The sequence below is a fragment of the Xiphophorus couchianus genome, chromosome 22 (genome assembly GCF_001444195.1).
Source record: "Xiphophorus couchianus chromosome 22, X_couchianus-1.0, whole genome shotgun sequence".
Lineage (NCBI taxonomy): Eukaryota > Metazoa > Chordata > Actinopteri > Cyprinodontiformes > Poeciliidae > Xiphophorus > Xiphophorus couchianus.
Window position 1 is genome coordinate 21,760,725 of NC_040249.1, and position 24,525 is coordinate 21,785,249.

At 36.1% G+C, this 24,525-nt stretch overlaps 1 protein-coding gene across 3 annotated transcripts in view; it reads right to left on the reverse strand.

The window, feature by feature from the left end:
* Positions 1 to 22,735, reverse strand: part of cfap46 (cilia and flagella associated protein 46) — a 51,992-nt gene extending 29,257 nt beyond the window's left edge. For 2 of the 3 annotated variants that reach the window (XM_028007634.1, XM_028007636.1), the window contains exons 1-21: positions 22,374 to 22,735; positions 22,185 to 22,300; positions 20,927 to 21,064; positions 19,867 to 19,931; positions 19,076 to 19,240; positions 18,509 to 18,632; positions 17,542 to 17,636; positions 16,661 to 16,816; positions 16,411 to 16,510; positions 15,976 to 16,074; positions 14,267 to 14,457; positions 13,372 to 13,597; positions 13,075 to 13,192; positions 11,481 to 11,610; positions 9,931 to 10,055; positions 8,846 to 8,952; positions 7,646 to 7,758; positions 6,559 to 6,771; positions 5,864 to 6,026; positions 4,028 to 4,180; positions 1,355 to 1,465 (exon numbers count right to left, since the gene is read on the reverse strand). In XM_028007634.1, coding sequence (XP_027863435.1) covers positions 1,355 to 1,465; positions 4,028 to 4,180; positions 5,864 to 6,026; positions 6,559 to 6,771; positions 7,646 to 7,758; positions 8,846 to 8,952; positions 9,931 to 10,055; positions 11,481 to 11,610; positions 13,075 to 13,192; positions 13,372 to 13,597; positions 14,267 to 14,457; positions 15,976 to 16,074; positions 16,411 to 16,510; positions 16,661 to 16,816; positions 17,542 to 17,636; positions 18,509 to 18,632; positions 19,076 to 19,240; positions 19,867 to 19,931; positions 20,927 to 21,064; positions 22,185 to 22,300; positions 22,374 to 22,422 — 2,757 coding nt within the window. In that variant the 5' untranslated portion in view covers positions 22,423 to 22,735. Of the gene's footprint in view, positions 1 to 1,354; positions 1,466 to 4,027; positions 4,181 to 5,863; positions 6,027 to 6,558; positions 6,772 to 7,645; positions 7,759 to 8,845; positions 8,953 to 9,930; positions 10,056 to 11,480; positions 11,611 to 13,074; positions 13,193 to 13,371; positions 13,598 to 14,266; positions 14,458 to 15,975; positions 16,075 to 16,410; positions 16,511 to 16,660; positions 16,817 to 17,541; positions 17,637 to 18,508; positions 18,633 to 19,075; positions 19,241 to 19,866; positions 19,932 to 20,926; positions 21,065 to 22,184; positions 22,301 to 22,373 lie in introns of those variants that run through there. The other variant, XM_028007635.1, reaches the window with a different exon arrangement.
* Positions 22,736 to 24,525: the final 1,790 nt, after the last annotated feature.

Here is a 24,525-nt window from a genome sequence, read left to right on the forward strand (position 1 = left end):
ATGTAGATAGTTGAAAAAATTGAGGAAAAGGTCAAGTTTATTTTTGGGATGCTTTAATTTGGAGGTAAGCGTAAAAGCTGGTGAAATCTCCACCGGATCTCAGATCATGCATGCAACTTTCAGTGCAGCAAAGAAACTCAAGATATCTCTGAGATTTAACACATATTTTTACAGTTGCTCTTAATTAATTAATGATTTTTTTTCATTGATTTACTTTGAAGATTAGAAAGGCTGATAGAATGAATGTGCCTTAGGCTGTGTAAAGTTGCCTCTGCAACAGCATAAATATCGTAGAATTAAGCAGGAAATAGGAAAACACAAAGCTTGCCTACTTATTTGGCAGGATGAAGGATATTAAAAACATAGAACAACTTTTGTTTCTGAAAAATGAAATATTTTTAGCCAGCAGTGACTGAGCTGAGGCTATATAAAAGTCTCTTCTACTTAAAACAATCTTACTATATAAATCTAAACTCTGTGTAGGATCAGGTGCTGTCTTGTTTCTATAAGGAAACAAGACAGCACCAATAGAAATGCTGTCTATAAAGAAACAAGACAGCATCCTTATTGGGATGTAAGCAGATTTCTTCAGCTTGTGATGGTGGATTTCTCATGTGAAACTGGTCAGGGGCGAGAGTTTTTTCTTTCAACTGAGCACTATCATAATCAATGTTTGACAAAAATTTGTGTGAGAGATTTCCACTCTGCTTTCGGACAATGGGTCACTTATGTAGGAGGACAGGGTTACATTTATGATGTGGAGCAATACTTCAGAGGTACATGCTATGTCAATGACAGCTGTTTTCAGTCATATAATTAATTAAAATAAAACTGTTGATACACTGTGATTGCTAGTATATGTGAATCCCATGCAAAACCTCTACAAGCATTAAAGCAACCAAATTCTACAGCCTCTGTTGATAAATGAGAGCCAGCTTCCACGAAATAAGAAAAATAGAACTAGAGAAAAAAGGATTGAAGAGGGATGCACAACAGGAAATAGATTTTAAAGAACAGCTAAAGAGAGGAGGACCAGAAAAAAAGAAAGAAAGATAATCAACATAAAGACAGAAGACTAACGGAAATGATTAGGGAAATAAATCAGAAGGAAATGGAAAAGGGTTTATGTGTAGACCTTCCAGAGAAATTCAATATGCATTAAAAAAAATAATGTAGCGCTCATATTATGACAAAAAAACAACTCTTTTAATCAAGACAGGAATATTATTTCTCAAAGAATTGACATTTTATGAGAAAATGACACATTCATGAGACTCATAAGGTCATTGAAACATCTGCTGCTGCCATCTGGGCATCAGCTACAGCATGAAAACACAGATAGGGAGGTACATACTGTGGAGAGACTGGGAACTGAAAAATCCATATACTTTGGATTCTTATTGCAGTTAAGCATTTCCAGTCCCACCAGCACACGACTCATCGCCACTACATTCTTATTCTTAACCTGCAAACAAGAGGGAGAACAGTGCTGATTGCTTCAATTCAATCCTCTGTTAAATATGCACCAGCCTCTTAAGTGTGATTTCAGAGAAGGTCGACAGACCTATATGTAGGTATTATTGCACATAGAACTGTAACTTTGTAATTCATGTTTGGGAGGAGAATTATGAAACTGAAAATTTCTGAAGTGGGGTTCTGTGAAGAGATTATCAGCATTAAACATTTTACCTGCAGAAGATGAAAATCCAAGAATCTTTGCTTTGTTGAAACATAATTTAGATTTAATCTGTTCTACTCCTCAATATTTTTATAACAATATGACATGAAAACTTTTAAATAGAAGAGAATGATTAAAGCAATGCTAAGCTAACATATTCTCCCCAAACAATCATTGTTTTCTGTTGATAATATTTATCACTTCTTGCTTATTCATTACTTCAGCTACTTCAGCTTTCAGGTAAAGTTTTTTGAGGCTCTAGTGGCTCTAGTGGCCTTCACCTGACAGACAGGAAAGCGTGCTATGAGAGAAGGGGAAGGCTGGCAGCAAAGGTCATCGGGCCAGGAATTGAACCCGTGACATCCACTCTGACGACTAATGTGTGACCACAGCACCCCACTTCAGCCCAAATTTGATGTTTAATGGAGACAGTCAGGGCAGAACATTACAGATATGGAAAACCTCTAAAAACAACTCAATTGCACTTTTTAGCACTGAATGTAGCTGTGCTCAGGCCTGCACTGGCTTTCTACATCACCATTAGTATTAATCTGTAGATATCCAGTCCATAAGTAGTATCAATAATACATTTGTAATGCTTTTTACATTTAGAAATTCCAAAGATAAAAACAACCAAAACACAGTCATTAATTATAAAAAGCTTGAAAGAGAAAAGCTTTAAGTTCCTTTTTATGCGTTTTTGTGGTTTTCAAGGCCCTCAGAAGCTCTAGAGGCAAATTCTAGGATGCTGCTGAGCAGAAAGCCCATCAGTTGGAAGTTCAGTCCGGATGCAAAGAAGGGATGTTGTGCAATTTGAGCCATTTCTTGAGGATGGTAGAAGTATTATCTTAAATGCGCTGGTGAGTAAAGGGGCCAATCTTGATTAATCTAGCCTGGAAGAGATGAAGGGATGAACCAGTTTTTCAGTGTCACGCTGGCTGAGTGAAGTATAGAAACCTGTGATATGTTTGAGGTGACAAAAGAAAGGTGAGTAATGTGGGAGTTGAATGAGAGCCAAACTATTAATGGGTTGTTTTTTTTGCCTGAAGAGGAACGATGAGCACTAGTACGTTTTATTTTCTCACAAAAAAAGCTTTAAACATGCACCTTGAAGTTCTTAAAATGGCCTGAAAAATCGTCTCTTAAAAACACCTGAAACCAGAAGTAGTGAAGCAGTTTACTTTTGCCATTTGTGAAAAAGCTGCAAACAAAATCTTGGTCGGATCATCTGCAATGCAATGTAGTCAGAAACAACTAGCTCTTTAAGTTCATTTTATGCACAGCAGTACATAGCCTCCTTGTAAAAGTCAAATTCTGCACAAAAATCTCTTTGTTTTTTTTCTCAGGAAAATTACATCAAAAATCTATGGATTTTTAAATCCATAGTTTAAAAAAAATCTATTTATTATTTGATTTTTAATGCATCTTTACAAATGTAATATTGATAAAGTTATTAAACTGTACACATAGTACAGAAAAACTTCTTTATGTGTCTAGAGACAATACTTTTTGTTATGGAGCATAGCAATATAATGTAATATTTTTGACAGAGTCAAAAATACACCTAAAAAAATTGTTAAAGCTGAAAGCCACCTTCACCTTGATGTCACGTATAGTGTAAAAAGATAAAAATGGTTCTTAATTAATTGTTTTATTCTTAGTGCAGAAATTAAAGTGAATGGCAGTTTGTTTAAAGTAGATAGGAAATCACTAGATATACAGTTTAAAAATAGCATCACCATACCTTTTAATTAGCTCAGACTTATAAAACAGACATAAAAACAAAACTATCAGTTCTTTGATGCTTTATGTACAACGAATGTTTTCGTTTTAAACTTTGAGCAATTCATCTAAATCATCATTTAACATACTTCTCAAAAAACACAAACAATTTCACAGCATTTAAAGCATTAAAGACATGTCTGAAGCTGAGATCTGACATTATTTTAGAGTCTTCTGGTGACATTAAATGTGTTTTGTTTCCAATAAACAAAGGAGAATTTCAAGAAATGAAGTTAAACGGTGTAAATTAGCTGTGAACAAATGCAGTCAGACAAATTAATGATACAAACATAAAAGCACATTTAGAGATAGGAATACAAACATCCATTTAGTTTCTGGTTCATAGTAATGTAAAATTTATTTACCTTATTTAATTAACGTCCATATAAAGTAAATTCTCATTAAAGTTTCTCATGAATGAAAATGTATCTATTAATTGATTTAAAATTGCTAATACTGTTTTGATAAACAAAAGCTGTTACAGTTTTTTGTTTGTACGCTATATTCTCTAAATTCATTTTCCATGATCGTGATTAAAGCATGGAAGACAAAGCACATCAGAGTTACCTTATCTTTGAATATGTCCAACTTTTCGCCAATCTGCTGATGCAGGAGCTGCTTTATCTGCACCCATGAGGTTAACACCAGTTTTCTCACTGCAATTGGAACAGTCTCCCTAGTCCTGTCACCACTGGATATGCGGAGGGCATACTCACACAGCTAGAAGAAAGTGCAAAGAAGACAACTGGGGCTCCATCAGTGAGAACTTTGTGTACTTTATACTCACTAAGAAGCAAGTGCAGTAAAAAATAAATGACATTTAAAAAACAATAACACAGAACTGCATCAACCTGCATCTACTCTTAAGATATTTCTGAATAATTTTTTTTTGTCAGTAAGTATCTTTAAGATGTATATTTTAGTTAGAACATGCCTTTGGCCAGTAGGTGACCTGAGGAGCTGTGGTGACCTCAAAGTGACTTCTCATGTGGTATTTCACTATTCCACATCAAAATACACCACAAAGGCCTATTTCTTAGTTCTCATTATAAGCAGGCATGATGAAATTCAGTTAATAATTCAATGATAAAGCTCTTTCATCTTAAGTTAGAGCTGATATTCATAGAGGATTTCCAGAATAGAAAGGAAGAAACCGAGTTTAATTGGCAACAAAGAACAAGTCAAAATTTTGACTTCCAACAGCTTCATGGAGGCTTATATGCATGATGTATGCAGGCTGGATGAAACATAGCATTTAATACACTCCAGCATACATCCAGATATTTCTGAGGTGATTCATCATCTCTGCTGTTCTTTAAAAAAAAAAAAGAGTAATGCTTCCTGAACAGCCTTTCTCTAAACCCTAATGCAACTGCATACTATGGCTGCTGTGAACAATTATTTTAGTAATTAAGAAATCTATATATTATAAGATAAATCAAGCAATCCAACAAAAAATAAATAAATCTTATTTTGTAGTAGCTACCTAAGCTAGTCAAATATATGAAAGAGAAATGCTAGTAAAAAAACATTCTAGTTCTCTTTTTTAATAAGAAAAAATAAGATTGTTTAACAAGTCAATACAATTTAAACATCTCTTCTAGTTTCAAGTTTGAAGTATAAAACAACTATTATTATAAAATAGATATTTATAATCTATGTCATTACACTTCTTGATCAAGTACATGTAGTATTAGCCAAAATGTATATCTTTATACATATATAACATGACAGATTTTGTGACAAAAGTTAGTTTTTTGCAACGGGCACAAAAACATCACCTGTTATCAGCCACGAATGAGCTTGACGCAAGTACTGGATGTTTTCCGCTGAGGTGTTGCAGCATCGGACAGTGGTGCCCAAAGTCGGCCATGGAGGGTTGGCAACCTTTATGTTTTATTTCTCTCCCTGGCTTAATGCACCTGGCTTATTGGAGGCCTAAGAAGAAGATCCTGAAAAGGTTTTTACTACCACCAGGGAGAGAAGTAAACCATGCAGGATGCCAGCACTCGAGGACTGACTTTGGACATCACTGATATAGGACGTGCTATTGTAAAATGCCGCTTTGCAGTAAACCACAGAGGTGTGTTGTCTTTTCTATTTCATTTTATTTAATTTAAAGTGATCCCACACTTTTGACACTTTTTGTCTCTTTCTTGGTGGCGCTTCTTTTCTGTCCCTCACCGCCTCCCTCCATAGCTGCTCACAGCGCTTAGCATTCGTCAACAACTCAAAGTATTGAGCTGTACTTTAGAGCTACAGTATGTCCGTAGTCTTTACATCACCCTTTTGGAGTTCAAATTGTTAAATTTATTTTACACTAGCAGCAAGTCATATCTTACATTTCTAAGTTAAATATGTTAATTATAATCATTCCATTTTTTAGATTGCAGTCACACCTACCTCTAATGCCTTCTTTACATCCTGTAAGCCAGCATCATCTAAGAGGATGCCTTGTTTTGATCCTCTGTATCTTTCTTTTGCACTTGCCCGCACAGAATCACACGCAGACTGGGTCAGCCCACGAATTGCAGCATTACACACCATTACACACATGGTGAGATTACTGAGGGAAACAACGCAAAAAATGCCCCAAACTCACATCACATTTGAAAATAGGCAGATTAATAGAGATTAAACACCTTTTTTTTTACATTAGTCAAAACTACCACTGAACTGGAGGAAATTTTGTCCCATTTTATTCACCTAAAAATAATTATTATTTTTCATCTGTGATTAAAAACAACTATTCAAGTCAATATTGATGAAGAATTTGAATGTTTTTTCAGCTGAACCACTCTGTAAAGAGTTCATGACAAAAAAAAACTTCTTAAAATCCACTGAATAATTAATACGTGTAGTCAATCATCTAAAAGATGTCAAATGATGAGATCTTTCGAATACTACACTGACAAATGATTGCATTTCATATCAAAAGCAAGTGCTGAAAATCAGTCTTTAATTTGTTGTTGAGGTCATTTGTTTTTTAACCTCGACATGAAAAACTAAATCTTTTCGCAACATCAAGTCTACTATCTGAACTATTTTACGTAGAAGCATCATATTTGCTTTATATTTGATTTAGAAAGTTGAACTACCTGATATATTTCGTTCTTAGGAGCATTTCCACTAGATTTTGAAAGGTGGGAAGCAGGAGTTTGTACTCCTCAGCTGCCAGCATGTGGGCATTATAGTTCCACAAGTAAATGGCTGCATTTTCTACCAGACAATGCTCCCCGATATGCACCCCGATCTCTCCTCCCCGCAGGAAGCACTGGGTGGCATAGGCAGACAGACTCTTGATCCAGTCTCTGTAAATGAGTTCAACACGTACAACTTATAATGGGGTAAGAGACGAAGAAAGCAGTTAGAGAAGAAGAAGAAAGAAACAATGATTTCTTATGAGTTGTAAAGAATTTTAAAATATAAAGGTACAAAAATAATGTGCAAGAAATTCTGATGCTAGTTGAACCTTTTTAAATGTCTGAATTTGTTTTCCTTCCTTTTAAGGACAATAGGGGAAAAAATAATGCATTTACTTTAGCTGCCAACTGATAAATATTAACTTACTTTAAACTTTAAATATCTTGTTTACTTTACAGTTTATTGATTATGATGTACAATTCTAATATATCATCTTTGACTTAGTGAGGGCTGATGTGAACACTATATTAATTTTATCACTACAGCACATGCGTTATTAGAAAGCCAAAATGGAAATGTATTTTTTACCAATAATTCTGGTCTATACGTAGTATTAAATTACTGGTTCTGCCCCATACAGAGAGAAGTATGCAGATTTTCAACACTGTGAAAAAGTATAAAATTGAATAATTTCAGGTACTGAAAAACTAAAACTCAGCGCAGATGTTTTTCTTTTTTCCAATCACACAACTATGCCTGTTTTTTAGAATTCCCACCAATTTGATCTGGTTGCAATTAAATATGCATAAAAATTGGCAACTTTTTATCTAAATGCATGTTTTTATATTTAAATAAGGCCAAACTGTGTCAGAGCAGAGAGTTGTTTTGCTAAGTAGAGCTATTTTCAAAGCAAATCTAAATGTGATTTGAGAGTTAGAAGGTCTTGCAAACTTGTATTTAGCCTCATGAAATTGCCCCATAGAATTTTTTTCAATACAATTTTAAACTAGTAAACAAAAATTTATATATTGTTAATTTCACCTGTAAAGAATCCATCTTTGATCGTCCTCAGAAACATGCACCTTCTCTTCCTTTGGCGGCAAAGCTGGGCTGTTAAGATGCACTCCCTCTTTTAACAGCTGTTGGACGGTGGCCTAAGTAAGACAGAACAAATTTGTTTCTCCTTATTCAACACATGAACATCAGAGGTGACATACTGTTACGATATCTTCACAATAAAAAGAAGATATGAATTCCCACTGTGGCTATGACAATGTCTCTAGAGGCATTAAAACTTGCTGCATAGATCAAACAAAAGAAAGAACCAATGGAGTGGTACTCATCATCAGAATAAAATTAATGAATTATAAGCAAATTCCCCAGAAAAAATGGTCGTGTGTCATAGAACAAAGCAAAAGAAACATGAAAGAAGCAAGAAAAGACACTACTGTGTGTGTGCACGTGTGTCAGTTTTGGCAAGGTCATGTCGTGGCTGTGCATGGGTGTCTTCATTTTCTTCAAAGTGCTGTCAAGTTAACATCTCTATAGGCTTAATGAAGACTTAAGGCTGCAGGCTTGATGTGGTGCAGGATTACGCAGAAAGACAAGCTCGTACGACAAGCCCAACAACTTCTGACTCTGTCCAATCTCTGTGCAGCCCCACGGGCTTGTTAAAACATAATCCCATAATGCATGAATACTTCCCTGTGGAGCATTTGTTGACGAGCTAGAGCAAAAGAAGCAAACATAACATTCTTAAAAACGAACAAAGTCTAAATTATGTGTTTGGAAACATAAACCACTCAAAATAGATTCAAATATGTAAAATAAACATTAAAAAAATAAAACAGAAATTTGATGAACATCTACTAAACTTGATAAAGAAATTGAGGATTGGGTTTTATCAAATTAGTTATCACTGAAAATAGAAATGACATATAATGGAGCTATTAATTTAAAATATGCACCTAAACAATTAAGGCATGTAAAAAGCAACTCGGTTTGTTGAATCTGAGAACACAGTAATAATGTGCCTAATTATCTAATTAGAAATGCCGCTATGGAACAAATCCAATTATCCGAGGAAACTCCATAATAAAATAATCATGCTATTTAGATCATAAGCAGTACATAGAAAAATGACTACTAATGCTAATAAATATGATATATCACTCCTCTAGGTAAGAACAAAACAGAACTATGGTTCTTGTGTGATCCAAAACCATATTTTTGAAAACACACCTCAGCATTGATGAAGCAAATTTCTGCTAAAAGATGCAACAATTCCTCACACTTCAGGGTTCCACTGCAAGACAGCATAGCGCTTCCTTTTTTGGAGGTTTTAGATTCTGGAGAGTTAAAAACATTCTGGATGTAATTCAGAGACAAAACATTTTCATCAGTTAGAACAAAAATACTGATTTCTGTCCAGTAGTTATTTTAGTGAAACTGTCCTTTGATCAAATCAGCTACTATACTTTTTACAGCAAGTTGATCTATAAACTGGACAGAAAGGGAATTCATTCTACAGCAAAACTCATTATATACTTAATCACAATTCTCCAAAAGAATTGTAATGTTGTAATAATTTTCACTTCAGCTATAAGGCACAACGTTATTTAAAAATTATCTTAGTTAAGGACTTAAAATGCATCTGAATAAATTAGGCTGGATGATTATGAAAATAAAACAGTAGAGACTGTTGAAAAAAGGAATTGAATCCATAGGTGTGAATATATTGTGGATTTTGTCAACACCATACAGTGTAAAAATTATACAAAATGACTCAAATACATACACACACTAACTAAATTTAAACAGTTCAGCTTTATCTGAGGGAGATCGGTTTGGTCGGATGGTTAAAGTTCAGAAGCAAATGGAACCATCTGGATAATGATGTAACATATGAACCAACTTTGGATTTGAAATGGTTCAAGCAGGTTAACACTGAGTTTTTGGAATGACCCAAACTGAACCCTGCTGAAAACTATGGATTATGTTCAAAAGCTGGGTCAGTGCCTTGCAACCAATGAGCTTAAATGAATTCTAATTCTGCCAAGAAAAGTGGTCAAATATCCAGCAGGCATTATGCTAGAAGCTTGCTGATGTCTAAAATAGCACATGCTTGAGGTGCAGCTCTACATAATAATTTTTAATAAACATGTAATTTTGACTCCGTGTACAATAACAAATTCAAACTTAAAAATCATAACAGTTGCATGTTGAATCATAATTATTCTAAAAAATAGTTTAAAGCTCTAAATAAAAGTGTTTATGGTCATAATAAGTGCATTTAGACTTAATTGAAAGGAATTTCATCAACTCACTGTTAGATTCTGAACTCTTCCCTGCTCCGTCATCATAAAGCAAACAGAATCGACACGCAGCCCGGCACACGTCCCAGACTTCCAGTTTCCTGGCCGACTTTGCTAGAGTTGCCCACAGCTTTATTCTGAAATAGTGAGAAAATAAAAATGATTTATAAATGATTAGTTTCTTTAGATTGAAAAGCTGAACTTTATATAAAAAATATTTTTGGATGTCTGCATGCTCTTAGGAATAAGCTTATTTAAAACCCCTTTACTGCCATGATGACGCTGGTATCTTCATGGATTCATTGACTTTTTTGAGGATGACCGTTAAGTGGTTAAAGACTTTCAAGTTAGTGTCAGCAGAATGGACAGAATAGTTGATACTTCACTGTAAATGGGAAGTGTTAATGAAACACAAGAGCTTTCACTGCTGACAGCACAAATAAATTGAATACTCATCTGTATCTCATGTACAGTAATAATGTAGGGATTAAAATTCAACTAATTCAATTCAACTGTCTCGGTCTATTGTCAATTTTCCAGCTGAATTGCAGAAAGTGTAACAATAAGTAAATAGTGCCTTACAAAAGTATTCACACCACTTTTTCACATTTTGCTACAAACAACCACAGACTGTGATACATTTTACTAAGGCTTCTGGTAGAAACTCAGTGTAGTGTATAATTGTAAAGACAAAGTAAAGTGATGCATGGTTTCTACAAGCTTAACAAAAAAAAACATCTGAATATAGTAGCAAGCGTTTGTCACTAGCTCCTCTGAGTCAACACTTTGTAAAACCTTTTGCCACAGACAAGTCTTCTGAGATATGTCTCTACTAGTTTTGCAAAAAATGTTTCCTCGTTCCTCTTTCAAAATGGCGTAAGCTTAGCTTGGCCAAACAAGAAAATACGCTATGATCTAAACTATCCCATATTAGTATTCAGGGTAACATGCAGTGTTGGTTTTCTGTCACATACAAACTTTAAACAGAGATCTGTGAGATGTTTAAAGCCTGGGATACTGTATTGTAACCTAACTCTGCTCTAAACTTCTCCAGACGTTTTTCTTTGACCGGTCTCCCTTGTTCCTTGGTGTTTATGATGCTGTTTGCTCTCTGAAGTCCTTTAAAAACCATGTGAGACCTATACAGTAAGTAAATAGCATACAAGTGGACTCCATTTATAAATCAAGGTGAGTTCTGGTGGTAGTGTTTGGACTTTGTTTTCTTGAAAAGATAATAGTAAACAAGACATGATGTTTGCTTTAATCTGATTGATTTTTGTTCCTAATGAAATCTTATATCCTTTTGTCATTTTTTTCAGTTGTCAACAATGTGCTATTTCTTGTTACCGGTACATATAAAAGTACATATAACATATAAAAGTTTAAGGAAAAAAATTTAAGTTTGTCTTTTGGATTGGTGAAAATATGTGAAAACGTTCAAGTGATGATGAGAAGAGAGGAGATGTTCAGTCTATTTTTTTTACACTAAAAAAGAAGAAAAATAGGATTTTTAATTTAGTTCATATTCTTTTAAGTCATTGTTACTAAGTGGAAACACACACCTCACTGTCTTATCTGTGTCTTCACTTTGTCTGGACAGATAATCATTCAGCTTCTCCACACAGTTGGAATGATGCTGAGCCTTAGCAGCAAGCACACCTAGCGGGTCCGTTCCAAGACTTCCTGAAAAAACTACACAGTGGTTGTAAAAGAAAATCTCTTATAAAACTGGAAAGGCTTCTGTATTGTCCAAAACATTGTTTCATCAGAAGAAAATAAGACAAAAATGACATTCCCGTTGACATGATTCACAGATCTCAAATTTAAAAAGAGCACTTGAAGGGACAATACAGATTTGTGGTTAAATTACAAGCTGCTAATAATTAAGTGTCTTAACTCTCGAGGGCTTCATCATGTGCTGGCTTTGAAGAAAAGAGCACAATGATTAAGTGTCTTCGTTTAGAAAAATGCTTGAGGTTCCTCCACAGCAGCAAGAAGCGCCTCTGGGGAGCAAAGCTTTTAACCCATGCCTGAGGAAAAAGCCTTTTGACTCACTGTCAAAGGCGAGTTCTACCCTGGGTCATTAGGGCTGCTGAGTGTTCAAGTCGAACTGTGGAACAGAGAGTCTGGATGAGGCAGAGATCAAAGGCTCTCCCAAAGCTCACACCCTTCTGCTCCCTAAATTTACTCCCTACAGTTGATGGGGACTCACTCTGAGTGCTGAAAGACAGACTCAAAGAAATCACATTCGAGCTGTTAAGCCTCTCTATTTATAAATGTGACTCACCCTTTTTAATACAAGAGATGCATTGGTCTACATTAGACTGTAAACCAGCTGCCAGTTTGCATGTAAGCAACTCTGCCTGTTTTCTTGCCACAGCATCACATTCTGTAACTTTTCCTTCAGGTGCATTTTAAATAAGCGCTCAGTAAGCAAAGCTCTCTTCTTTCAAGCAAGATAAAACAGTGATGCAGTATTGCAACATGTTTTCATATTTTTTCTCTAAAAGGAGAATTCAAATATTTAAGCTAGCTGTATACAGTCTGTGACAGAAGATTGCTGGTATAGATGCGTTGTGTCGAGACACATCTGACTAATCTAAGTCATAACATTAGAGGTTCTGTGGAAAAGCTAATTTTCTTTCTGTCAAATATTCAGTTCTTGGTAATAAAAAATTGTGAATAAAAAAAATGAAATTGTGTTTTATCTATGCAGATTGGCTGTTCAAGAATTAGCAGATAAAATGACACAGGTACAGCTTAAGCCCAGTATTGCTCACTGTACTGTAAATCATGTCACTGAATTTGTTTCCATGAGTTTTCTACATCTGCCTCACTTTGTCCTCACTTTGTTTCTGATTATTTTCTGTAAATGATGGAGAATAACAGTGTCAAAAAACACAAGCTAAAACTGTTTTAGAAGAATCTCTAGCCCAGCTCTGCTTTACCTATTTTTAAATTATATGTTCGCTTTGATTTTAGTACCACTGGGGCATGTGTAAAAGCTTTGATTGTAATATAAAAGATTATATACATGTGGGGTAAAATGGATATAACATATTTATTTAAAATAAAACCCTGATAAGTTGTGGGGGAGGGGCACAAAACAATGAAGCACATTACTTAAGAGTGAAATCAAAGAAAATATATCTGTACATTTTGTGTGGTGGTCTGCATTCAGGATCGTTTCAAAGTCAAAGGGAGCCAAAAGAAGACCAACAGACACCAGAAGAGGACGTCTGTCTGTGCTCTGATGAGGCGGAATGTCCCTAACCTGAGAAAGAAAAGAAGAGTTGGAAATCAGGTTTCATTGGTAGTCAGCTGCTTTTTCTATCGTCCCCTGGGCCACTTCTCTTATACCCAGCAGAATTAAAGCTATTAGGCATTTAATTTAGACTTGATAAATATCACCTTCAGTAATGAGCTAAGTAATGAAACAGATGGGGAGAAAACCTGCTGCATAATCTTAGCTGCTTTGTCCAGGGGAAATGCAGGTGTTTGGTAGGGGGTCCGTCTGAGCTGCAGGAGATGAAGAGCAGATAAAAGGCGTTCTTTGTATGTCCCACTGTCCAGCAGCAGGGCTTTCTCTAGGTGAGACAAAGAGGCTTTAAGGTCCCCATCCTCCTCTTCTATTGCTGCCAGCTCTGAGTGGACTTCGCACCGCATCTCCAGCGACATACTGTACAAAACATTTTCAGCAACGGTTCATTTCTTGGGGAACTGAAAAACTGTGGCAGTTTTGGTTCTCAAAAATGAAATATTAATAAACTATGTTGATTCTCTGATAAACACAAAGTGACAAATTGCTGGCTTAAACTCAAAATAATTAAACCTGACGACTGCAGAACAAAAACCTGACCAAAATATATTTTTTAGTCCCCATCAAAAAATAAATAAATTGGACGTAATATCTCATGATGAATAAATTATTAATAAAACAAATAAATGAGAGGATATATTTTTTACTGAAGTTAAAAGCTAATTTAAAGTTTAGTTAAATTCTAACAAAAAACCTTTCTATGAAAATGTTATCTCTTCAACATATGATCGGACGTGACAGTAATTTAGAAAGACATGAATCTTGTTCCGTGGGGTAGCATAAAAGAAAAACTAAATATGACACTACAGGATAATGATCCCTTTTAAACAGCTGGAAAAACTATATATATATATATAGATGATTATATTATATTATATATAATATAATCGTAGCTATAGAGACTTGGGTCACCAAGTCTCTATAGCTACGATGATTTTAAATCCTTTCATACATTATACCAAGTTCTGCCAATTGCTGTATAAGGCACTGCAGGTGTAATTGACTGTGAGTTGTAGGAGGGTTATAAACCTTTGTGTGTACTCCAGAACCAGGCCCAACTTGAGCAGAGGCATCTTGATGCATTTCCTGAGGTTGTGCTGCAGGAGTGGCAGGCAGAGGTTCCACTGGGAAGCACACAACGCCTGCGCAGCCTGGGGCCTCCCTTCCTTCACTGCAGCCTCTAGCCACTGATCCAGCTTCTCTATCTCCTTCAGGCGGGCCTGTGGGAGAACACCTGCACATTGAGGATTTCTCCTCTGGCAATGACAGCACAGCACTTCCATCATTTGGCAACTAAATCTGGATTAAATTGAGCTCAATATGCTAAGTAAGACAATTTTTAATAAGGTCAGTTCTTCCAAAGGGGAAAAATGGACACATGACGGACGCTACACTTATTGGCACCGTTGGTAGTGATGTGTAAAACTGAAAAATTAATAAATCAGCAGCTTAATTTGACAATGAAATAATTTAGAAATATTCAGCCTTGACCACTTTATGCAGTGAGGAGAAATTTCTACTTCAATAGTTGTTTTATACAACTCCAGCAGTGCCAGACGTAGCACCCTGTTGTTAATCCTTTGTCACTTTTACAAATGGGAGAGCACATATTCTCCTGTAACATTTGACAAGGTTGGAACCCACAGAAGAATCTTGGACCGTTCCAGAGTCCTGGGTGAATTTGTGCATTCTTGTCTTTACCTCAACCCACCGGGTTTCTTTAGATGACCATGGAGGAAGACTGATTTTGTCTCTATTGAACTACCTGTTGGTAGTTCCCCTGCTGGGATGAATAAAGTACTTCTATTCTATTCTATTCTGTGTTTGGCCATATGTTTTAGATCAATGTCCTGCGGAAAGACTCAATGACTATCCATTTTTACTTTGCGGACATGATCTAACTGATTTTAAAATTCCTGGTATTTCATGATTCAACAACAAACAAATTTAACAAACAAACACCATGTGGCATTCATATCAGATCAAAGCACATTTCCAGTTAAAGTCTCTTTAAAATTCAACAATGTCCTAAAGTTTCTGTTCACGGTTGTAGAATAGATCAGGCTTTTTCATGGAATCCCACTGAAAGAACTGGTTGAGGTGTGGAGAGCATCTAGTGATCTTTGTGGAGACTGGTGATTCTCGTTAAGTAGATAAGAGCACTGAAGAACATTTAATTAGTAATCCATAACATCCTTCAACACAGAAGTGGTTCAGAAGATAAAGAAATTCAACCTTCTTTGATGGCCATCTCAGTTCCTAAACGTAAATCTTGTAGACGGGAGAGAAGAGAGATTGTGCAAGGATAATTAGTTACAGATCCCTCTTTCTATGGGCTCTAACATTGCAAACTGTTATAAAAGACACAATGCTATCCTATTGGGAAAGAAGGTTGTACAAAGTGTTCTGCGATGGACTTGCAACCTGTCCAGGGTGTACCCCACCTCTCACCCGTTGACAGCTGGGGATAGGCACCAGCACCCCTCCTGACCTCGATAGGATAAGGGTGTAAGAAAATGGATGGATGGATTGTACAAAGTATAAAAAGCAGGGGTCCTAAAAACTGATGTTTTTCTCTACTACATAAAAGAGACATAACTGGCTTTGCAGAGTTTCAGGATTCACTTTTACAAATGAAGATCCTCAGAATAGAGAATGCGTCATCAAGACAATGGGCTATTTGCATACAATAACCAGTGAAAATCCATGGATAATAACTGCAGTAGATGATTTAATACCTCCACACTGGCTTTGGAGTAGTCATTCATCTTTGCCCCTTTCTTCAGAAGGTTAATTTCACAGTTGACACATTCCATCATTATGCGTTGGTCAATATTCTAAAAAGACAGAAGAGTCAATTAGCCTAGGTTACTGTTCAGCAGTGCACAAAGCATGAGATGGCAAATCAAAAATTTCTATCAACGTTTTAGTCATTAAAGGAACGTGGCGATGTAGTGATGTTTGATTGTGCAGAATGACTGAAAGAACAGAATTCTTTCCTATTAAACAAATTCCATAATAATCAAAGTAAGAAAGTGACCTATTTTTTATTTGTCACAAGCTAAGATAATTTATTCCATCTGAAGGGCTGAATTTGGTTTAATGAATAAATTCCCACGTCTGTCTGATTTGTACAGTTGCCTGAGGTTTTAAAAAGAATATTGGACACTTACAAGTTCTTCCGCCAACTTCAGCTGTTCCCAACAGTTAACAGCTACTTCCTGATCCTTCACTTGCAAGGACAGCAGAGCCAACTCCAGCAGGAAGGTAATTCTGCAAATCCCAGATAAAAACACAACTTACATGATTCACGACATTTGAATAGCGTAATCTGAGCCATGCTCGTCCCCTAAAGAAAAGGTTTCTGGTAGGCGGCGGTTTAGGAACAAAGGGGATTTGATCTGGACACTTTGGGTCACGAACCTGTCACAAGGCTGGATGGGTGTTGGGATCTGTTTAGAGCCAGAATGTACAGCCGCACCAATCACTTTGGCTGAATCCACAAGGAGAGAGAAAATCTCCCTCAGCTTCACAGAATCCTCCTCCGTCAGCACTTTCTCATTTCGTTCCTTCCACCCACTGCAAACATCAATAGAGATGAAGGTCTGTTTGCATTACCACATGTATATGTATGCATCTAAGACCATGCACATTTAGAACCTTCATATGGTGTGAGTATATGACTCACACCATACATTGTACAAATCCAAGGCAACAAAGACTATATGGAGCACCGCCTGAGTAATGCTGTTTATGTTTACTGCTGAAATCAAGAGCCATAAGGAGCTTTGACATGCTGAGTACATGCCCTTCAGAGAAGGAATGGGGGTTGGGTTATGAACTACATGGTGGCACAGTAGATGATTGGCTATGCCTTCGCTTTACCCAATCATCATGCTAACATTTAAGCTGCAAGCAAAATTAATCTCTTCCTATTTGAGAGAAGAGTTTACTAGCACAGTTTCCAAGACTGAAGGGCCAACATGACTCCAACTATTTCTGCATATGGGTGACATTTTCATTGATTTTGAAAAAGAAACCAGTGTCTACACTGTCTGTGGGATTCCAAACGAAAATACTATAAAACCTATGCTGCAGCAGCAGATGGAGCAGACTCTATAGGGTTCCAGAGCAGTGCGGAAAAGAATGAAATTTGATTTCAGTAGATTTCAAGTCTGGATAATAATGGAAAAAGACAAAGTGTAAAGTCCCTACACCCTTTACTTAGTCCTTGCCCTTTGTCTGCCTATGCGCTATTTATCCCTCCCCACCAGTTCTGTCAAAATGACAAACGCTATTCTTACGTTTTGAACTGTTGGATTTTATAAATAACTTTCAATCTGGTACATTGTCTGCTGATTTCAAGGAGCTCATCATCCTGTAACAGTTTCTCCTGGACCTACAGAGAAGAAGACATCCCATCATCACAATATGTTTGACTGAAAGGTGTAATATTACAAATTTTATTATTGCTATCAGATTTAATATTTGTAGCCAAGGATTGTCTTTTCCCTTCTGGTTAAAATAAAGAACATAGATGTTACAGCACCACCACACGTATAAATCGAACCCCTGCTCAACAGTTGGTGAAAAAAAGAACACGTTTCTCTTTTCCCAAGTCTTGTTGTACAGCTGTTTTTCAAAGAAGTTTAATAAAGCAGTATCATGATACTTAGAAATTACAGTCAATATCAAGGTGGTACTTGTTATAAAAAGTTAGAGAAATATTTATATAATCTCTCACTGAAATAAAAAAAAATTCTACCTTTAATTTGAGAACAGTTAGTCATTAGGAACACATTTTACCTGGAACTGTGTGTTGTATGAAAGTAAAACTGAGTAATCTGGTTACAAAATCCTAAAGTGGATCTTTCAGACATCTGGAAAAGCAGCCGATATGTTCTTCTGAAGCCAATGGGAACTTTGTTAGATGGCATGCACTACCAGGATGTGCTGAAAAAGTCTATTTTTTTAATATATATATATAAAAAAAAAAAAAGTTGGAATATATTTTGTCAAATTTTTACTAGGAGTGCATATAATTAAGGGAGAAGGGGGCTCTGTTATAATGGTAAGTTTTAACTTCATTCTCATTTCATTTTTATTTAAATTAGGACAATGCATATTAATCAACATGTCAGCAGTAAGCATCAATGTAAACATGCCAAAGTTAGCACAACAGCCAATTTTTATCTGTTGTCCTAAGAGAAGTAAGAACAAGAATCATCCCACAAAACAACTTAACCACTCCACTTTCAATAATCTGTTTACCTGTAATGTATACAAGCCTGGGTAGAGATATGGCGTATGTGACTTGATGAACCTTTCAGTAACCTTGGCATAACTTGCAGCATCCTTCAGTTCTCCAGAATCCAAAATACATTTAATCAACTCTCTGCATAGAAGAGGGCAAACTCCTCGTGTTATGAGTGTATTAAAATCCTAATATTTTAATGCCAAGTTATTTCTCAGATTTTGACGAAAAAACAAACAATTGTGCTGCATGGACACACAGTATTTAGCAACACAAGCTGGCATTGCATCTTGACCAGGCTAGTTTTGTATAAGATGCTTTTGATATCCTTGCTTTGGGGTTTTCTTCCCCGAACAAAGATGAAACAAACATTTGGACCAAAGGCATAAAAGGAAAACATGATTTAACAGCTTGCATCAGAACAGATTGTCCTCTTCATAAATAGAAAATGACAACCAAGTACAGTAACTGGGGATGCCAGAAGGCTGAGCTAGTTAAACAGCTTGGTGTGTCATCTTAATAAATTGTGCATGAGTGTGGTCGGATTCAAAAGCAGACATATTGGTGAAGTCAATGTCACTTGCATCATGAGCTCTGCCCTCCAGCTGTGGTCCTGGTCAGCCACCTCCTCCAAACCTTTCACCACCTGCTTTAAGGAGGGAACCAAATGGTGACACATTCCAGGCTGAAGGAGAGGACGCACTCCCTGAAAGTAGAGAACTGAAGTGTTGAAGACCAAGAAGTGGGTGCTGTAAGACACAAAAAATATACAGAAAAACAAAGAGAACACTGAAATATTCATACAATACACTTGACACCAATTCCATCTTTTAGTACAGCTCAATTCAGACCTAGTGTCAACTGTGTCTGCAGAAGCCCTGTGAATTTCTAAATGTGCGTGCATTAATGATCGCTCAATGAGCCAGAGGAGCAGGGACAAGAAACTGTGTGAAATTTGAGGCATATTTGAATTCAAGGAGCTGTTCTGGAGAAACTTCAGTGAGAAGGGTGTTTGAGTGCTTCTAATTTATTCACTAGAGAGTGCGTAGTGCATTAATCTGAGCTGGATGTATTAGATATGTATTCCCTTTGTTGTTAATTGGTAATACTCATTCAACCCGTTTATTGACAGGTTATGAGTTAATTAGCAAGGGTCAGCTCCGGCAAGGAGCCCTCCAGCTCCTTGTTATATTTATTTTAACCATCCACTCTGCACAGTTTCCTTAAGTTACTTTTAATGTTGAGAGGAATGGATTCTAAACAATAGTTTAATAGTTGTTGTGCTACAACAGTTTACAAATTAAACCTTCAGTGAGACTGCTGATGAGGAGCATACCAAAGCTAGAAGGCTGAATACTTCTGAGTGGTAGCATACCTGGGGTCGCTCTTAGCTATTTCAATTGCTAACAGAAAATCCCCCGCAGCCTCCTTGATATCTTTCTGAAATATAAAATAATTGCAAAATACGGAACTGTCAACATGTCACATAAGAAAACATAAAAAAACATGTACAATAAACCCCTAGTCCTTCCCGGCCGGTGTCCTACATGTTGCAATGTGTCAACAGATCAACACAGCTGATTCAAACGGTTGAATTACCTCCCCAGTCAATTAGCAGGTTTCAGAGAGGATGGGAGTTATTTACTGGATGCCAGTGTGTTGAATGAAGGAACAACTAAAACTTGCAGGACATTTGCCTTTGAGCACTAAGATTGGACATCATAATAGCAGACAGACAAAATATTCAAAGAAAAATACTACAAGTTTTCTAAACTGAAGTAAAAATAATAATATATAAAGGTTTTAAAAAGGTAAAAGTGTCTACTATTTTATTCATGATCTATTTCCCAGTACCAGCCTGTTCAGGGTGTTTTTAAATGATTGGTATCCGAGTCCCTAAACTAGTCATTCAATTTACAACACCGATATCAAAGTGATACATTTTCTTAAGCAGGAAAACAACTATTCATGTAAGTTATGTCCGAACATGACTAAATGGAACCACACTGAAATATGTTATAAGCAATTATCTATGGCTGAGTCACGACCATAAGTCATCGCAAAACAGAGATTAATAATGCTAATGTTAGCCTGCTATGCACTAAACTTCTGTTGCTACACAATATAAATCACTGTTGAGAAAAAACAGATGCTTGAGACACTTCAAACTGATAAAAAGATAATGTATCATTTGGCTACACTTTAGGATTACTGCGTTGTTAACCATTTGGTATCCCACTAGTATTTGGTATTAGCTAATGCCCAGTCATAAAGGACTTGCATCTGTATTGGAAATAAAACATCTTGATCGGGACCTGCTTACATTTGGTGTACCTCAAGATAAACCCTGCATATACTGTATATCACTCTGAACTAAAAACCCAAACATGAACATGCATTCACACATAGTCATGTGCCCAATTTACTGTCCTCACCACACTCTTTGCATGAGACACAAACAGAGACATCAGCTGACCCTGGCACATGAGAGCTCGACAGAAAAATTGGTCATGAGGCGGATCACCTTCAAAGTACTTATTTAGACATTCAAAGCATATCTGCACATCCTCCATCTGAAAAAAAGAAAGGGAAAGAGGAACACTTAGGGACAAATGGCAAAAAGTTTAATGTTATACGTATGTCTTCAGAAAACCATGAAAATTAGAAAGTATTGCTTAAACTTTAAATTGTAAAATTAATGCAGTGCAGTTAAGAGATATCATCAAACCTAAGCCTTTTGTAATGTTTATGTTTATATTTACATATTTTCTGCTAAGAATTGTTTTTATGAGAAATAAACAAGTAGTCCAATAGTGGAACTGTTATCAGAGTCAAAGCGATTACAAGTAGACAGAAAACGTACTATATGTTATAATGAAGAAAAAAAGATAACTAAATATTCCAGTAAAATGTTCAAAGTTTCACAAGCAACATTGAATGTTTAAACAATTCAACAGAGCAAACGGGTTTTATTAACAACAATGAAACTGCTTAAAAACATACAAAAACAAGCTTTAGACTTCCCTTATAAGAACAAAACACTCCCAGACTATGACCACAACTGTTAGTGTTACCTTCAAATTCAGTGAATCTTAGCTAGTTAATACAGGGATTTGTAATATTTATCAAAATTTTACTCCACAAATCTTCCAAAAAAAACCCCACATTTTTAATGAGCCAAACTGATTAAGAAAGTCCTAACTTTATCTGACTAACTTTGTTCCTCCTTGAGTCTCATGCTATCTCTCTATAGCAGGAGTGTATGTATACCTTGACATCATTTGCAGTCAGATGCAAATCTTTCAGTCCTGAGGGGTGCTCACAGCGTCATGTCTTGTTTGACACTTCTATGTGCTCTTTTCAACATAAAAAAGCACTTCTCAAAGCATTTTGTGAGAAACTTCAGAGCTGGTGTTTTTCTTACATCCTATATTCACACTTCACACCTTTATGCCAACATACTATATTTACTAGATATTTACTCTAATTGGTGGTCAATCTATATTTAGTGGTCCATTGGCAATTAAAGCAAATGTTGTTGGTTCTTTTGAAAGGGTGAAAATGTGCCAAGACCCGCTGGCAAATGAAATCAACGTCCTCATAAAGCTTGTCCGAATAGGGGGACAATCTCCACTAAACTCTTGCACAGTTTTTTGTTTATATTTTACTTCAGCTGGTAGTAAAATACTTCACCTGCAGAGCATTTTCCGCACACATGACATATAACTCTGGGGGAATGCGTGGCCCGCTAGTCCCAGCTGATGTCGTGCCTTTAATCAAACGATAAGCAGACCGAAGAGCTTCGACGTCTGAAAATGTAAAACAAACACCGTGAACTTATATCTCCCACTTTCCACACCTTTTCATATTCACATGACAAACCTTTGCTCTCCTGTACTTTCGCTAGGTGCTCACGAATATCGAACTCCATTGTGTGGAGAAAGTGCAGACGCTAAGGCTAATTTAACATGAGCGTCTGGACTGAAGTTGGCTTATTATCAAACGAAACACGCGCACCTGATTTTAGAAATGAACCGTCAAGACTTTGAAGTTTCTTTCTGAAAGTTTCTAAAAATACGACACAATAAGAGTGTTGTCCGTTTTCAACTAAATACATCAACAGCTGTTCAAGGTCTGCACTAAACGATTACTTTGAGTATCACCCATCTCCAACCGTTCCTTAGTTTGTTGCTGGGGAAGCGTTGCTAAGAGAAGTGTTACGTAGCAACCACTGTCCGGCCCGAACTTCACCTACGGCACACGCAAAGGCCATAAAGCTCCCGCTCGCTTTTTCTCTCTCTACCTCACTCTCTCTCATCGGATAATGTATTTGTGCCACTTACAGTGCAACTAAATGTTATTGTCCTGGATGAGCATCTGGAATTCTATTGAATTTATAGATACGTTAATAAAAGGAAAAAAGAAAACATGAAATATGTTGATATTTCATCAACATCAATCTTGTTGATGTTACTCATCAACAAGCATTAAGAAAAGGAGGGGAGGGACAGATGGGGGTCAGAGTCCCCATTCTGAACTTTACTACTCAACAGCATCTGTCAAAATATATGAAAACACTTTAAACGGAGGAACAATTTTAAAACTTTGTTAAAATTTTTGTTCTACAGCTATGATGGTAGTTATAAGTAGTCCACTGTTTTCCACGTCACTTGAGGTAAGACTTAACATTAATGACTATGTTGATACAGCACTTGACACTGTAATGACAATTAATGACATTTTCATAACTGTTGCTACTCGTTTCACTTTACCTGAGGTAAGGGTTAATATTAATGACACTGATATTTTCATAACTGTTGCTACTTGTTTCACTTGATGTAAGAGGCATTATTAATGACTCTGCTATTAAATCATTTGACAGTGTAATAAAGCTTAATGAAATCTTTATTGTTAAATGAAATCTATTTGTTCCGCTTTATTTCAGTTAAAGGGAAATATTGACTGTTTTGTTAAAGCTTTGTACAGTGTAATAACACTTACACTACTATTATGACATATTTATGACATTAGATGATTATAGGTTAATGTCAAGTTGTCATAACAGAGACATTTTGAATAATGTCAACTTTGTATTAAAAGTGTCATAATTCACCGAATCACACTTTATGACAACAGTCATGAATATTCATGAAGACTTACTCATGTTCATGACAGGTGTTAGTGACAGTCTTATTCACAACCCATCAAATAAAGTGTTACCAAATAGTGCAATAGAAGTAATTCTTCAACCATTTGTTTTGTTTTTCATCCTCCTAATAAACTGTGAACTACATAAATAAACTGATCAGATTAGTGGACTTGGTAAGCTTACATTTTGATTATTTACTTGTGCAATAAATACAAAATTTTTTGTCAGGAAAATAAAAACAAAAACACAAAAGACACACAGTTTGGTAAAGAACCTCTTCATCAATATAGTTTAAGTGCTTCTTCACTTCAAAGTGCATCATTGGAAATCAGGCCACATAGTGTGCAAATATAATTTGCTTGGTCAAACCACATTCTGCTGCTGATGTGACAGGAGACAAGCAAGGCTTGCTGTCCCTGCCCTGTAATGGCCTTTAGAGTTCTAGTTTAAGGTCTAATTGACAGAGTCATGTGTTACCTGACAGTATTTTAAAGCAGCACAGAAAGATCCGCTGTGGCTCTCAAGCTAATTTATTAAGCAGTTCATTGAGCACTCTGTTTTGAACTACACAAAAGGGAATGTTTTCTGGCTCAAATTCAAATGTGGGAGAGTTTACATTTTTTTATTCTGAAAAGGTTTTTTTTTTTATTATTCTGTCATTTGAGCTGTTCCAAAGACACCATTTTGAGATTCTGTTTTCTGTTATAATTCAATCTTCATTATGAAACATTGCAAGCGAATGTAGCTCTTCCCCTACATTGCCCAGCTGTTGAGTGTAAAGGAAAATACAGCTAAAGACAATTCTCATTTTCTCACAGTATGTGTACAAAAATATCGGCCAAATAAAATTAAATACATGTTTCTCGAGAACATTGTGGCTCATTG